Raw genomic sequence first — 17,179 nt, forward strand, 5'->3', positions numbered from 1 at the left:
ATCTTTCAATAATCTCCTCTGTTTCTTCCACAGGGCCAGTATTGTTGGATGAATTTGTTGAATGGTATAAAGAAAAACAGATGGCATAACACTATAATTATGCATAGCAGCTGAAGAGTCATTGTTAACACACTTGCATCAACCATTAGCCATAAATTGCTGTTTGTATGGAACCGCATGTTGCTTCTTTGCACAGTGTATCCCTCCCGCCAGACCTCTGGGCGCATTCGCTGTTTGACCGGCCGTGCTTTATGTGTAGCATTGTTCTCTTTCCAGGCTGCTCTGCATTTTGTATTGACACTACAGATTGGTGAACTTGCCAATGTCCTCACTGTGATTCTGTGTATATTGCTGTTCATTTTTTGTATATGCTTGTACATAGATGCTTCTCTTAGAGAACTTCTGCTGAAATGTATTGTAAAAATGACCTGCCATTTCTAGTTACTTTTTCTTTTTAAGTTACGAAACTGAAAATATTTGTTGTTAGGAATATCCGTTGATGTTTTTTAGCATTTCTCGCACTGAAATGACAAAACATCTGTTCACAAGTAAATGCACTGTGTTATTTTGTAGCAGAATGTGACATCGCTCCTGTAAATCTTGTTTATGTGTACAGTTTTTCTTTACAGTGTCCATGTCCCTCAAATATTGGTCCAGCCTTTTCAGTTGCCTGGACCAATATATAAGCAAATACAGCCCATGGCACTGCTAGTTTCTTCCAAAATAGTAAGCTGATGTTTCCTTAGTGCACAAAATCAGGGGAAAAAGCATGGTATTAATAGTTAGAATATTGTATGATAAAATCTCCTGGCTATTCCTGACTTTTTACTATTTTGAGAGTTGAAAATTTATTGAGCTGAATGGCTGGGCGTCGGTATGCAGAACTACTTCGTTTTTGTTTCAGTTTTGCATGGATTTGAGATAGGATTAGAATTCTGATTTTTTTTTTTTTAACTGTGTTCCTGATGGAGAGACTTACCCTTTCTATTCGTCCTGGTAACCATAGTCACTGTAACAGAAACTAATTCACCACTGCAAGAGATGAAGGTAAATTTTCCATTGTGACACCTGTTCCGGTGACACTGACAGTTTTTTTGTATGTATGGGATTTTTTTTTTTTTTTTTTTTTAATAACAAACATGTCTATACATACCTACTTTGTGCAATATAATTGCACAGAGTGGCCGCAGTCCTCCTCTTCTTGGGTCCTCCTCTCTTGCTGGTGCCCCCAATAGTAAGCCGATTCACATGGGTGAACTTGTTTGGGTTCGATCCCAAGTCCCGCTGCTGCGTCCATTGACACAGACAGCAGCACTCCCCCCACCCCCCGCTCCCTCGTCACTGAAGTTGATTGATTGGAAGTGAATGGAACTCGCTGCTATCTGTCTGCCCAGTGAAGAGGGACAAAGCCAAGAGAGACGCAGCTCTAATGCACAGCTCTAGATCGCGATGGGACTCCGATATGTATAACTGAGGTGAGGGAGCAAATCTGTGACACAGAAGGTTTTACCTTAATACATAGAATGCACTCAGGTAAAATAAACCTTGAGAGTTTAGAACCACTTTAACTTTTCCCTTCTGTATCCAAAACAAGAAAAAGTTTTGGCTAGACATACACTTGAGGTAAGGTGGTGAGACGGTCCTACACTTTCTCATGAGGGCTCTACGAGTGAAGGACATTACTTTTTTTTTTTAATTGAAGGGTCATGCTGATGAGCTATTTATATTTGCCTGGAAAACCACTGCAAAATGTGTCTGTCATATACTTATAATGGAGGAAGGTAATACTTGGCCTGCAGCAGCTTTTAGGAGCTAAAGGCATCACTTATAAACCATACTCTTTTGACCTTACTGAGCTATTAGTAACATGAAACATGCTAATAGTTGTATCACCTGAATATCATGTTCGCTCTCTACATATTGTGTAAGGTGCAGGTACCCCAGTCTGCCTTTTCTACTAATTTTGGTCATTTAGGGTTTTGCATAGGCACCCGTTGGGTTTCCTGCTGCTTCAAAGCTTAATGCCTCTGGTTGAACAATATCACCAGATATCCTTTTCTGCCTTCTGTGGAGGATTCCTGAACTTCCCAGTTCTTGCTGTCTCAACACTGGTTTTCATAAAGTCCTTGATGCTTTCATTTTAAGTCACCTTTGTATGTAAAACTGGGCAGTAGACATCAGAGGATGCTCAGACTTGCATTTATATTAGGACATGTGCTCGAGTCATACAGGCATTCCTGTTTTAAGGCATATTCAAGAGGGATGCGAATCTTATCCAGCACTTGCTTGCTTAGAGGACACTATTTTGCCAGGGCATTCTAACTTGTCTTTTCACAACCCCTCCTCCTCCAGATATGTCAAACACCTATGTCTGAAGCTGTCTATAGACAGACACCCAAAACCAGCCAGATTGGGGGACAGTAATCTTATGCTTACAGATTCCTTCAAAACAGTAAAATTCAGAAAGCACCTTAGCTCTCTGTTAAGCTGGCCATAGATGGATCGCAATTTAAGTACAACCAGCCTGTTGGGTTGTACAGTGATCATTGTATTCTGATAGCAAGAAAACTTAGTGCATCAGGATGGATTCCCCCATAAGCACCGACTGTGATGATGAGGGAATTAAGATTTTCTTTCCTGCAACCTGTGGGTGCAGGAAAGAAAATTGAATAATCTGTTGCCTGCCTTAGATTAGTCATGAGAAGGTTTAGCAAACCACATGTGTTTGTATCTCTTTTGTAGCAAGCTCTACAAGTTAAAGATGCTAAGAATTAAACTACTTCTCATTTACAGTGTACTTTTTCTGGACTCAGGAAATATAATATAAATGTCAGCACTCCCTTTCTGGCCAATTTCAGCAGCCTGTAGAAAAACAATGTATGTAATATCTCCAGAACAGAACCAGGTAAGAACCTGCAATAAATATGAAAACCCTTACAATATAGACCTATTTTAACAAGGCTGGTGTTTTTCTATAACAGAATTGTTTTCAGTATCCTTCTACATAGCAACCTGTAAAGGTAACATCTATTGTTTGTCTTCCATGTTTTAGTTCTAAATAATTTAAATGACAATGGATACCTAGTTGTGCATTCTCACCCTTAAGGAAGATTCTCCTTAAAGGCTTGAAAGGCATGTAGGGGCTGTCTATTCCAGTGTTTTCAAAACCAGCAACTGGGGACCACTAAGCGGGTTAGCGGTACTTCTTTTACACTGTGATTAGTCCATACAATATAACTTTGCAACTTCTTAAGTTCTGAAAAACATGACTTGCTGGTGGATGTCTTGAACTGGATTTGGAAGAAGTTGGTGCACTTCAAATAGCCATTTTCCAGGTCCACCACATGTGGCCTTTTATAAGTGGGCCATGCTCCCTTCCTGGAATTATTTATTTTTCTTTACTTCGAATGGAGCTTGGTGACTTTGCTTCCCCCTTTCAGGTTTGTATCTTTTAAGTAGTATAGCCTATAAATCTAGTACTAAAGATGTAATGAAACTTGAGGTGTTGTATTGGGAATGCAAGCACAAACTGTAGCAATATATGGGAACTGTTAATGCTTAGAAGGGGATAAGGGAGTGGAATTGCCTTGTGGATATAGTTGACATTTTGAATAAAACTCTTCACTGCTTTGTTGGTGCTTGAATGCACATCATTGGAAATGCCTTCTTAAACTAAGGCATTTATCTTAATATGAAATTTTAACTACTTCCTTGTTATTAGATCATTTGGTATTCCTTGTCTCCACAGGTATTTGGTATTATGTACACACATGGTGGTCAACTTTCATGATATGGGGGCTGCACATAAATAATTAAGTGCATATTCAGTCTGAGATAGCAGATACACATCAAAATGGTCAAAGAATTCAGACATGATACAAGAGATAGTCAGAGACTGTGGACATGACACAAGAGATGGTCAGAGGCTGCGGGCATGATACAAGAGATGTTTAGAAACTGTGGGCATTATATGATAGAGATGGTTAGAAATTGCAGCCATGATACCAGAGATGATCAGCAACTATGAGAGACTATGGACAAAAGACATGGTCAGAAGCTGTGGATATGTTGCAGGAAACTGGACATGATAAAGGAGTTGCTGGAGACTGGTAACCTGTTTCAGGAGACTGGTAACCTGTTTCAGGAGACAGTTGTAGACTAGAGACATTAAACAAGACTGCTAGAGGTCACTGCTATAACAGGGCAATGAGGAAACACAGATTAGTGTCTGTGACCTAAAGTAGGACCCTAGTATTTTTAAAATATGTTCTGGCTTCCCTCCTGTATTAATAAAAAACAAAAAGAAACAAAAAAAAGTATGTCATGGTCTTTTAATCCTTACCATGCTGCAGCACTTTCCCCATCTTACTTCTCTGTCCAATACTGCCAGTCCTTTTCTAGGCTAAAAAAAAAAAGTTTTGGCTCATTCACACCAGAATGTGGTGTGGAAACCCGCCTTCTATGTGAGTTTCCTACACCATGTTCAAAACGCACTAGGTTTGCAGTCTGCTGTGGATGTCAATATATTGCTAACGCTCCAAACGCATGTTACAAATGCAGTACGTTTGCCTGCACCAGATCATATGGTACCATTTGGTGCAGTGTGTTTTTCAAAAGTAATGCATGCACTACTTTTTGTGTGATCCAGTACAATATCAGTCCATTCAAATGAATGGTCTGTAATCCCAACACAACGAATAGCACAGGAATGCAGGTCACATTCTTGTGTGATTCTGGTGTGAACCAGCCCTTAGTGTCATTCAACCTATCTTCCATGAGTGCAGCCTGTCCCCAAGAGGTGTCTCATCATGAAACCTTGGCTTAGAAGGACTTGTAACATCATCAAAGCAGTTTAGATGATTGCAGGGACAACAGTGATTTTTTTTTTTTTTTAGGGGCTTTTTTGGAGGTGATTAGGATTAAGTGTTTTGCACACATGTGGATGAGGTTCTGCTTGAAGTACTGAAGCCTGTGGCAGCCAGGACATGAATACTTTTAGAAGGTGGTACGCAAATTCTTTTAGTACAGGTTTACTTTAGGTAAATGAAAGAGTGACAAGTGTGTGCTTGCTTCATGATGTGAACACTTGGGCAGGGGTTCAGAGATGGGAGCTATATAATTATTATCTTTTGGCTGGTGTCCCAGATAGAACCTACCAAACTCTTTTGAACCAAAAGGATATATTGTGGACTGGGTTGAGGGGAGTATAATGAGCATGTGTATGTACTTGAGGAAACCTGATGAAAGCAGGGCATACACAAATGGGAGAAATTTAAACTGGTGCAGACAGAACCTGGTGCAGCTCCAGGTTTTATTGTTCAAGCTTAATTGAACAAGCTGAAGTTAGATGCCGATTGGTTAATATGTACAGATGCACCAGATTCTTTGTGCACCAGTTTTAGTAAATCTCACACATTGCATTTTTTTTTAGTGGAAAAAAACTCACAAATCCTCACTTCCACACACTACACAATTGTGTTCTGACATCTAGGGCTTCCACCTGTTAGAATACACTGACCAGAGCTGCAGCCATTGGCATCAAGTGTTGATTCAGTGCTGGTTTTCCGGCAGGACCGTGTTCTGTTGAACAGACAGGAGTACACATGTATCAAAGGTCGTCCAGTTCGTGCTGAAGTGGCCAATTTTTGGTACGCGTGTACCTGGCTGTAGGAGGTAACCCATGCTCATTACATCAGACAGCAGAAAGTGTGAGAATACTCAATGAGGATTGTGGCTGGGTCAATGCACCACATCAACTGTTATTACTGTTTAGAATTCCAGATACGTACAAACATGCTGGGACATTTCAGGTGCTACAAAGATGTTTTAAATATATAACTCATAAAAAAGTCTTTCATTTAATAATTAAAAGTCTTTTCATTTCTCAAAAGAAAAGAAAGGGCAAGCAACTTTCCCTATGAGGCCTATTTAAGACCTTGATGCATCAATGAGCATAAATGTCTCAAAATATACAATACATTTTCACAAAGCATCCTGGTTGCCCCACCCGTGAGCAATTTACATACTGTATACTAGGTAGCTATTTTATTTTTGCATGCTGATTGTGGTGATGTGGTCATGGTAAGTTCAATGCATTTCTCAAGTCAGTTTACCCTTCACCAGGAACTGTGAAAAAGGCAACGTGAATAATCAGAAAAATGTTAAAGGCCTCAAATTCCTTATGAACCTTCACCATTCCCACCACCAGGTAAAAGGAAAGTAGGAGATAGTGTCCAAGGGTATTGCTCTGTGCACTAGTGGGATCTTTAACCATCCTAAAAGCCAAGTTTCCTCCTCAATCACTTATCCAACTACACTGCTCAATAGTGACTGCAGGGCTGCTCCAGGGTGTTGCAGCTTTTTTTTTTTTCAGCTGGTTGATTCATGCCTGCAGCATGGTCAATTAAATTCTGGATTATTTTCAGCCAGCTAATGAGTATCGGTAGATTAATGCCAGATATTTTAAATCCTGGAAGTTTCCCCGGTCCACCAAGCACAGGTTTTCCTAGTTCTATTGGGGATAGTCCTTCATGCCTGGCGATGAAAACCCCATCTGTTTTCCAGCAATCAAGAATTGATAATTAAAGTGTATCTAAAATCAAAAGCAAAAATGTAAATGTTGCAACATACCAATCATCAAATGTGGTGGCTGCATTATTTATTTTTCAAGCTGGTGATCTGGTCAGTAAGCCTGTTAATTTTAAACTTCTTTTAACAGACCAAGCTGTCCAATAAAAGAAGGCAGTTAGAGAATTGAAACAAACCATTAAACACCTACGGGTTGCTTGCAGTGGTTAGTATTTATTACTTAATTTAAAATTTGAAACTTTTATTGCGAAAGTTAAAAACTGTTTCCATAACTGTTGAAAGTGTGTTATCTAGAGTTCAGCTTTAATTTGTTAGTCAAGTCCATCCAAACCAAAAGTGTGGGGAAGGGTCCCCAAGAAAGTGTATAGAAATTTTTTTCCCCCAGAAAATACCAAGGTGGATGGAGAGAGGGCAAGGGTCCACTTAAATGGTTGGAAAGCTGCAATATGCAAAACTTTTGTTTTTGGGTTTAGATATGCTTTAAGATTAGACCAGTATTGTCTGGGCATTCCTTTTTGAATATCAGAACCAGAGCCATAGAATATTGTATGTGCAACCCATTCTGTGTTCAGTTTCACAGAACTCTGCAGAATCCCCAAAATACAGTCCTTCTTTATAGCAGAGTGTTGCTTCAGGTTAGAGCTGTGACAATGCTCCAACTATCCCTGTCTGTTGGTTCATCCTTTGGGTGAGCTGCACGCCTTATTCTTGCTATGCTAAATGGGGGAACCCTGCTTTTTTTTTTTTTTTGTACTAGGGCTTTTTAATTCTTGACTTCAGCTATTTGGCGTCTTTGTATCTGCTGGGAATGCTGGTGAGGTCACTGATAGTCTTGGTGTACTAGTCTGCTGTACTAATTGATGTACTTTATATTTGGGGTCCATGAGTTTTCTGGGGAGCCTCCTTTACCACTTGTACTCTAGCTGCTGCTGTTTAGCATGTCTTGCCCTCATTGTGAGGTTGGCCACCCTGCAGCTGTGGGTGACCGGTTTCATCAGGACCCTGTTATGCTCTTTGAATGTTTGAGCTTCCTCTTTCTGTTAGGCAGTGTTTTATGTCTTTGTTGGTACACATCATACATTCACATGCTTCCAGGGGCTTCTAACACTCACTGCCATTTTTTGCAGCAAGTCCTGATACAGTAATGGCTTATATTGATTGATTCCATCAGAAATCCTTTTCATGTTTAAAAGTTTGCACTATTCCATCCTTTTCTTATAGGAACATTGCACTGCTGGCTGATTGAAGACTCTGTTGCAGAGTTCCTTTCTAGGGTGGAAATGTGTTTCACTTTGCAGTTGGCAGACACATCCATTCTATCTTCTAGCTCGTGATTTCTTTGTGAATTTATTCTTAAACATGACTTCTATGCCCTCTTTAAAGGAAGGATTGATTACACCCACATCTGAACCTTTACTTTCTTGTTATTGTGCTGGCCTGATTACTATTTGAATTAGTGGTTTAAAGGCTTCTGCTTGTAATTGTACCTTGTCTAACCATGGAGTAGGAATGGATAAGTGGTTGTAATTTTATATTTCAGCTGTGCCAACCTGTTAAAGGATTTCCAACTTTGCTAGTGCATGTTCTCTTGACAGTACCCATGTTTGGGGACCCTCGTTAGGGTGCTGAACTGTATCGGAAGCATTTGTTTTGTATGGTCTTTGTGGGACCACTACTTTTCAGTTTGTTCCTAGATACATCCAGGATGCTATTGAAGGAGAGCCCTTCTTCCTCAGTCTAGTCCTGCATACAACTCAGGCCATAAGGTTTCTTCCACAGGAAAAATGTCAGATTTTCTAGTCTCTGAAGTTTCCAGTCCAGGAGTCGCCTGACTTGCCACTTTTGTATGAGTGTCCTGGTGGTTGTCTGCTCTGAGACTGTACCAATTCCCCAGTTTACTTCAAATTTCTACTTAGCTTTGTTCTTTCATCATTCAACAGGTTAATGGTGTCTCTAAATAGATAAGATTGAGAAAGAGGGCCACGTTCTCCTTGGCCTTGTGGCTCAATAAGCCAGATGTGGAATCCCATATTTTGGAAGATCTTCATAATGAATAACAGCCTGGGGCAAAAGTCCTAGGCAGCCTGTTGCTGCAAGTAACTTTGGACATTGTTGGAGTAAAAAAATATCTTTCTCTTACATTCATCAATGCACAGAGCTCTTAACCATAGGGTTGTAGTGCCACCTACAGGAGTAGGACACTAGGCAAAAATAGGGTCTTCCTCCTAGGATCCTGTGTTCTGCTCTGTTTACCTTTTGCCAGGTAGGCATTCAGCCTGTTGGCTGTGGCCCTGGTGTCTCTGACACCTTCTGTATGGACCAAGATTCTGCATCATGGTCTGCGTACTGGACAGTTGTCCCAGGTGTATGTTAGACTGACAACCCAGTTGGTACATATGTGACCTATTCCTAGATGCAGCCCTGGGAGAATGTCTCTTCAGTGCTTCCTGGGGCAAACTAGTCAAGAACCTTGCAATGGCAAGAGTTTCTTCCTCTCACTGACTTAGAAGGAATAGGACTGTGTCAGTAGTTCGGGTCCTCCCAAGGGGTTTTTGGTTTCTCTGTCTCCTCTGTCAAGGGCTTCTTTGTCATGAAGGTTTGCCTCACCTGTCTCCTGGTTGGGGGTGGGCGCTGGTTCTTGGGATTGCCCTGGTTCCCAACAAGTGGGTTTGCGAGGTGGTGGCGTTTGGCTACACATTGGTGTTTCATTCTTATTCCCCTGAGGGACCTGCCTTTTCAGGGATTGTTTGTCCTAGTGCCATCACTGGAGGGTTTTGGGGGGTTTACTTCCATCTGTTCTCAGTTCTGAGGGAGGGCAAGATTTGCTTAATCCTATATTTCCAGGTCCTGGATTGCTTGTGCTGGTACAGAAGTTAAAGCTGGAATTCATCTGTTTGGTAGTAAGGGGATTTTTTTATGCCCGTAGACATCTAGGGGGCATTTCTGCACATTCCCTTTTGCAAAGGACATTAGGATCCCTATGCATGGCAGTTGGGGATGCACATTATACATTATTCTTCTGCCCGCTGGGTATTCTCCAAGGCGTTAGCCCCAGTCCTTGAGTTACTGAGAGAACGGGGGATCATCATGAATGACTACCTGAGCAGCCTGCCTCGGTGAGTGCCTACTCATTTTTCACTGATGGACAGCATGGAAATCACGATGTGCTTCTTGTCCAACTCCAGATGGATCTTGAACCTCAAGAAGTCTGCTTTGACCCTGACCAGGAGGCTGGAAGGGTCCTGTCCCTGGCAGCATCATGTTGTGGGGATGCTTTTCTTCAGCATGGACAGGGAAGCTGGTCAGAGTTGATGGGAAGATGGATGGAGCCAAATACAGGGCAATCTTAGAAGAAAACTTGTTAGAGTCTGCAGAAGAATTGAGACTGGGGCTAAGGTTCACCTTCCAGCAGGACAATGACCCTAAACATACAGCCAGAGCTACAATGGAATGCTTTAAATCAAAGCATTTTCATGTGTTAGAATGGTCCAGTCAAATTCCAGACCTAAATTCAAATTGAAATTTGTGGCAAGACTTGAAAATTGGTGTTCACAGACACTCTCCAGCTAATCTGACAGAGCTATTTTGCAAAGAAGGATGGGCAGAAATGTCACTCTCTCTAGATGTGCAAAGCTGGTAGAGACATACACAAAAAGACTTGCAGCTGTAATTTCAATGAAAGGTGGTTCTACAAAGTATTGACTCGGGGGCTCAATACAAATGCACGTCCCACTTTTAAGATATTTATTTGTAAAAAAATTTTGAAAACCATTTATCATTTTCCTTCCACTTCACAATTATGTGCCACTTTTTGTTGGTCTATCACATAAAATCCCAATAAAATACATTTACGTTTTTGGTTGTAACATGACAAAATGTGGAAAATTTCAAGGGGTATGAATACTTTTTCAAGGCACTGTAGTTAGTGTCTGGAAGTGCTGGACGGATCTTCTTAGAGGGTGCCAGACAGGATCCTATCAGTCTACATCACCGTAATGCCACCAAGGCGGTGCAAGTAGTGTGGCAGTGACTTTAGTGGCTTCCCATTTTCTTCAGAAGGCAGAGAAACTAGTTCTGGCTCTCTCTGCCATACGCTTTCCCAGCAGCAAGATGTGGCAGGCGGTTTCCTCACTCGTCAGATGCTGGATCGGGAAGTGTGCGGAGGGGGCGATGTCCCCTGCATGCGGAAGTGTTCATTCAGAGTTGCTTACGCTGAGGGACTTCGCACGTGGATCTTCTGGCGACTCGCCTCCACAGGAAGGTACCAAGGTTCATGACGGGAGCTAGGGCCCCCCTGACGGATGCACTGGTGACACCGTTGGATTGGTATCACCTCCTCTACCAGTTTCTCACAAGCTGCTCTCTTGCCTGCTGTGCAGTATAGAGGACAACAAAATTTTAGTCATTCTGGTGGGCCCAGTCTGGTCTGGTCAGCTGTGGTATGTCCGCGTGGTGTGGCCGATTGCCAACGCTCCCTGACATTGGCCTTTTCAAGGGGACTTTCTGTCCTAGGGTGTAGTCTATCACCCTGCTTTACCTTCTGGGGCTTGGATGGCATGGCCATTGCAGCCAGGTTTTTGGGTACAGGGTTGTCAGATCCGTGATCCCTACAGTGTTGAAGGTCCGCAAGCCTACATCTCAGAAGGTATATCGTCGCACCTATAAGGCTTACAATAAATTCATACATAAATTTTACATGTGTCGCATCTTTGGATGCTTGTTTTGGCAGCAACAGTTATACAGGCTGCTGTTTAATATTCCTTGTTTTTGGTTTTCCCACCCCTTCTTTGGGTCGTCTCTATGGTCAAGAATCAGATGAGCTGTGTCTGTCAATGAATGTAATGTTTGTTACTCACTGTAAAATCCCTTTCACTGAGTTCACTGACTGAAATTTTAACCATCCTGCTGGACAGCCATCCCATTTGAATTCAGTCAGACAAGGCCAGCTTTGTACAAAGGTGGCATACACCAACCACCAGAGAGAAATCAAATAGGTAGTTTGGATCTTGCTTTGATTGAACTTTACATTTCCGTTTTTTCTGCCCAGGTGTAGACAGTTGCCAAGTGGAATTCCTCAGCCAGCAGCACCTGGATCCAGGGGAGTAGTGCAAGGATCCTCCTAACAAAAGCTCTGGATGCTCTACTGACTCTGTGGAATCAGTACATCTTAAATTGAAAACGTCTTCCTTGTTTGCTTTGCAGGCTTAAGATGGGGAGAGTGAGGGCATTCCCATGATCCTCACTGCTTTGGATTGGCCCAGGCACATATGGCACTCTATCCTTGTATACTGCCTGCTAAACATTCTTTGGGCCCTGTCAGATTACCTGGAACTTCAGTCCCAAGGACCCTTTTGCCATCCTACTTCACAGTCTTTGACTTTAATAGCATGGCTGTTGAAGCCCATGTTCTGAGGGGCAGGGGCATCAAAAAGTTAGTTTTTTTTCCTCATTGTGCTAAAAGCTAGGAAACTACTTCCCTTAAGGTCTGTCACTGGACATGAACGGCACACTTCACTTGGTGGAGTCTTGGGGCTTCCACTGTAGGAGTCTCTTCATTGGACAAATCCTCTCTTTTCTGCTGCTGGGTCTCGATCAGAGTTTGTCGCTCAGGATTTTCAAAGGCCAGTTTTCTACCTGATCAATTTTGATTCTTCTTGCCTTGATTTGGACCTTTGTACAAGGAGTCTTCCTTTATAGCTTCTGCTGTTTATTTCTCTGTGATTCTGTGCCATCTGAATGCAGTTCTCTCCAATCACTTCTAGGAGGCAATTGTTTGATCTGGTAGCCTTATCCTGTAAGGAACCCTTTCTGGTTTTGCTTAGGATCAAGGTGGTATTGAGGCCCAAGATTTCATTTTTGGGTAAGGGTATTTTTGTTTTTTGTCTTCCACTTCAACCAGGACATTGCTCTTCCATCCCTCTGTCCAGCTGCGAATCACCAAAGGGAAACTTCCATGCATTAGATGTGGATTGGGCCGTGAGAGTGTCAGTTTCTTTTTAGCAATTACTTTTTAAAGAAGACAGTTGGTTTTTGCAATCCGTATGAACCGTGCAAGGGTACCCTGCCTTCTCTGTTCAGCATCTTTAGATGACTCAAGCAGACCAGCAACCAAACCTATGGTCTTATGGATCAGGTTCTCCTTTTTTCTATCAAGGTGCAGTTGTCTTGCTGTGGAAGTGCCTCTTGTTCTTTTTGGCATCATGCAACTTTTCCCAGTTTGCAAGGATACCAATTGGTACTCTGCTTTTGTTTCATAAAGCAGTTGTAAAGGGTGAAGGTTTTTTTTTTTTTTTACCTTCATGCATTCTATGCATGAAGGTAAGAAAACATTTAGTGTGCAGCTCTCCCCCCACAATGCTTCCCTGAGCCCAATCTATATCCAGCGATGTGCACGAGAGCAGCGGCTCTCCTGGGTTTCTCTCTTCATTGACACAGCCATGGGAGCCATTGACAGAAGGGGACCCAAGACAAAGAGGATCGGGGCTGCTGTGTGCAAAACCATTGCACAGAGCAGGTAAGTATGATGTGTTTAATATTTTAGAGAAAAAAAATCAAATCTTAAGAACCACTTTAAAGTGATATTAAAGGCAAATAAAAAAAAAATTAATTCTTACCAGCTCTGTGCAGTGGTTTTGCACAGAGCAGCCCCAATCCTCCTCTTTTTGGGTCCTCCAAGGGTGCTCTTGGTGCATCCAGAGCAACTTGATCTGACGGCACCCAAGAAGGCTCACTTCTGAGCTGCTGCTCTGCATGTCTATTCACACAGAGCTGTGGCTCGGCCCCGGCCCCCCTCTGCTAAATTGACTCACTGGCTGTGATTGACCGTAGCGGGAGCCAATGGCTCCTGCTGCTGTCTCAGCAAATGTGCTGCTATCATGCATACCACTCACTGGATCGAGATGGGGCCCAGGTAAGTATGGGGGGGGGGGGGAGTGTGCTGCATACAGAAGGTTTTTTACCTTCATGCATAAAATGCATGAAGATTAAAAATCTTGAGCCTTTACAACCACTTTAGGTTTTACAAGGTGTATATTCAGGCATCATCTAATGCCAGCTCGGAGTGCTAGGTCCTTCTGGCGGCTGTTTGAGCTGCATGCAGTTCCCATTTTTTTTTATAGTTTTTCCTGGACCTCTTAGTCTTTTTTGCTATATTGCCCACCCTTTGTTAGACTGCTTTTGAGTGTTTTGGCAATCTAAGTATTCTAAAGAATTAGAAGGAGAAAGAAAATAAGATTTTTGTACTGTAAATTTGTTTTTTTTTAAGGTACATTGTGGTCTTTCCCTATTATTTCCTTGCTCTTGGTACTACTTTATACAAACCAGAAGGATAATGATAGTTAAATTCGACAAAATCAAAAAACTGAGTGAAAAAAGGAAAATTAAAATGTGTTGCTCCACCCCATATATGAATAAACCTTTGCTCTTGTCTCAAGCTGAACTCAAAGCTGGTTCCTCATCTCAAATCGTCATTCATACTGGTGCATTTGCTACCTTACTGCATGTTGTGAAAAAATGTTTATGTATTGGCTTTGGATGTGTCACACTGCTGGTCCCATTCAGTTTACCTAAATGTATTCCTTTTAAAACAGATTTACAAATGAATGGCAATACATATTGCTCTGTTCATTAGAGTCCATCAAGAGAAACATAGCATAATTTGCCTACAAGCACAAAGGCAGGATCACCTTGATAAGTATTTTGGTTTGGGAGTGGTTTTTGCCTGGAAAAAATGCATTTTTTCCATTCCAAGTGCAGTATGCAACACTATATGTGTAAGCAGGTCTTTTAACAATGTGTGTAGAAAAGTAGTTGATTAATTAACACTGGTCCATAAAATAGGTACAGCACTGGATCTGGTACCAGTATCACATCTTCAGATTTATTGTGTCCTGCATCTGCACATGGGAAAATGAAAGCTGTCTAAAGGCAATAATTCTGCTTTGCTACAGTTTTGAAAAATGAGCCTCGGCATAGATAATATTTATAGCTAAGCTCACCACTGTCATGTTATATCTCACTATAGCTGTGTGACCTGTTTACACTGTCAGAGGCAGTCTCACTTTCATCAGTTGGTCACAAGACAGTTGCACAGAGATTTCTAGCTGCTATTTCATGGGCTTTTGATACCCATATTAGATGGATTCTCTTATTCAATTTCCAGGGAAGCATTGGAGTTAAATGGTTAAAACATAATGGACTAATTTAATAATTCAGGACTAAAGGCAATAGTGTGAAGTCATATGTGGCAACCAGTGACTGGACATAAATCATTTTTTCTTGCTCATTGAGGGACACAGGATTCAGAGACAATTCTGCCACCTACAGGAAGATTTGAGCATCATTGTCTCTGAATTCCATGTCCATCAGTGAACTCCAAGAAAAGGATTTTATGGTGAGTACAAAAGTCCACTTTTTGTGTATGTGTGTGTTTTTCATGTGACCTAATGGATATTTCAAATGATGTTTACGTAATTTTCCATTACCACCTGCTTCTATAAAGGACCAAAGTTCTGTCATGTTCATGTGTGCTTTAAAAATGTCAACATTTCAGCAGCACAGAATTACTTGATTTTGTTTGCTCTGAAATATTGTATCCTGCAAATAACCACATGGAGAGAACTTCCTTCTTGAAAAGGAAATGTTACACCTTTCTAACTTTGTTCACTGTAACCTCTTATCCCGATAGCTGCTACGATAACTCCACAAGCCTTAGAAGTAATTTAGCCTTATAACAGTTTTTGTTTTCAGTGTAAATATGGAATTTTGTTCTGTTCACCAACAAAACAATCTGAAATCAAACCAAAATATGGGTTGATTTTTCTAATTCGAAAGCATTGTTTCTTCCAAAGCTGCTACTTTGCCATCGTGGAAAGCAGTTTACCTACAATCACAAATGCTTCTGTGTTGAAACCATTTCATTGTGTACACGCTGTGTACGAAAGCTATGTAACTCAGACTGTTCTTCTGTGTGAAATGATTTGGCATCTTAAGTTCTGTTTCCAAACATTACCAACTGTACCCACAAATAAAATATATTTGTGATGATAAGTCCCTGTGTATATAGTTCTGTAGCCTTACTTTATTAATTTCTGCAGTTTGGGGTTTTGGGAAGCCCTTTAATCCATCCAAACCCCAAATATTATGGAGTTGTCCATAATGATCCATGATGTTCCTTGGTTCACCCTCTTAGAGAATAAAATATGAAACCATGTTGGTTCCTCTGGACCACAAATCTAATTTTTTTTTCCACAGTTCCCTATTCTACAACTTTCCTAAATAGGCACCAATGGCTTGGAGATTGTTAAAAAAAAAGGTGCTTTATCAGAACTAAAGCCTAACTTCTTTGCTCCCTTTCCCTTTTTTAGGCTGCCAGGGAACCTTGAAAAATAAATTATCCTGGAGCTGAGTTTTAAATCAAAGAAAAGTTGAGCTGATGCCTACCTTAATGATTGTTCATGTATTTCTCTGGAGAATACACTAGAGGGTGCAAGGTAGAGAAAGTAGTTCATGATAGTTCTAGTGCATTCTTACTAGGAATATATGAAGAACCTAAACTGAAATTAAGGGCAAAATCACATACTGTATATGACACAATCTGTTACTAGCATTAAAAAAACCATGTTACACAGCTTTATTATCTGTTGATCCTGACAGTAAGTAAGTAAGTCTTTTGGGTTTTTTTTCATGTGCTTTAACAGGCTAGACTGTTCAGCGCAAGTTGCAGGGGTTGGAAAAAAATAATTCACGCTGACAGGTGTGTTCACAAAAGCTTTTATTTAAATGTCTTACACCTTTTCCAACAGAAAAAAAAGCTCCTGCAATTCTTTACGTTAGTATGTCACCTAAAATCTATTTCAAACTTTATGTCCATCTAAGACTACCGTGTCTACAGGGTAACGATCCTGCAGTACAATTTTACTGCAGAAAAGACAGCACTGTCCCCCTTTTACAGAAATAGAAAAAATAACAGATCTACCTGTTGACAGGATCATCGGGTAATAAAACTGTTACAGGAGGGATTGGGTACTCAGGAAAAAATGCTGCAATGTTAATGCTAGCGTCAGGCTGCATTATATAGTATGTCTTTTTTATTTTATCCATAATTCCACTTTATGTTCCTGAAGGGATAAACTAGTCAAACTTTGGGCTCTGGTAGACATTCTGCCAACTACTGTGACAAGGCCTGCCATGCACTGCTTACTGAAGGTGAAGAGTTCTAAAATGTATAATACAATATGTACTACTACAGTTTAATTAAACCTTGTGTAATTTAACAGAAAAACTGTGAGTTCAACCTTACATTTTTTTAAAGATAATATTTATTGAATTTCTAAATTGTACAAGACACAAATACCATAACAATAAACTTAACATCCTTTTACAGAGTCGGTGTCCTGTTTAACTCGCATACATATCCATTATAAAGTGAGAGTTCAAGCTTACATTTTAATAGCTGTGTGATGGAACACTGGATTTTAAACTTTTCTACAATTAAATCAAATTATTAAAATTTAAAAGACAAAAACATGAGACAAACACAACATAATAAATATAACATGTAAATTGAATTGTACCCCCCTGTGGAAGACAA

The 17,179-nt window shown here is 40.8% G+C and overlaps 1 protein-coding gene across 1 annotated transcript in view; it reads left to right on the forward strand.

The window, feature by feature from the left end:
* DCUN1D4 (defective in cullin neddylation 1 domain containing 4) overlaps positions 1-16,973 on the forward strand; it is a 93,972-nt gene extending 76,999 nt beyond the window's left edge. The window contains exon 11 of the mRNA XM_089669245.1: positions 34-16,973. Coding sequence (XP_089525371.1) covers positions 34-89 — 56 coding nt within the window. The 3' untranslated portion in view covers positions 90-16,973. The remainder of the gene's footprint in view (positions 1-33) is intronic.
* The last annotated feature ends 206 nt before the right edge of the window (positions 16,974-17,179 follow it).

This window comes from Staurois parvus, unplaced genomic scaffold, assembly GCF_062004578.1.
Source record: "Staurois parvus isolate SC_StPar_1 unplaced genomic scaffold, SC_StPar_1.0 ptg000071l, whole genome shotgun sequence".
Classification (NCBI taxonomy): Eukaryota; Metazoa; Chordata; class Amphibia; order Anura; family Ranidae; genus Staurois; species Staurois parvus.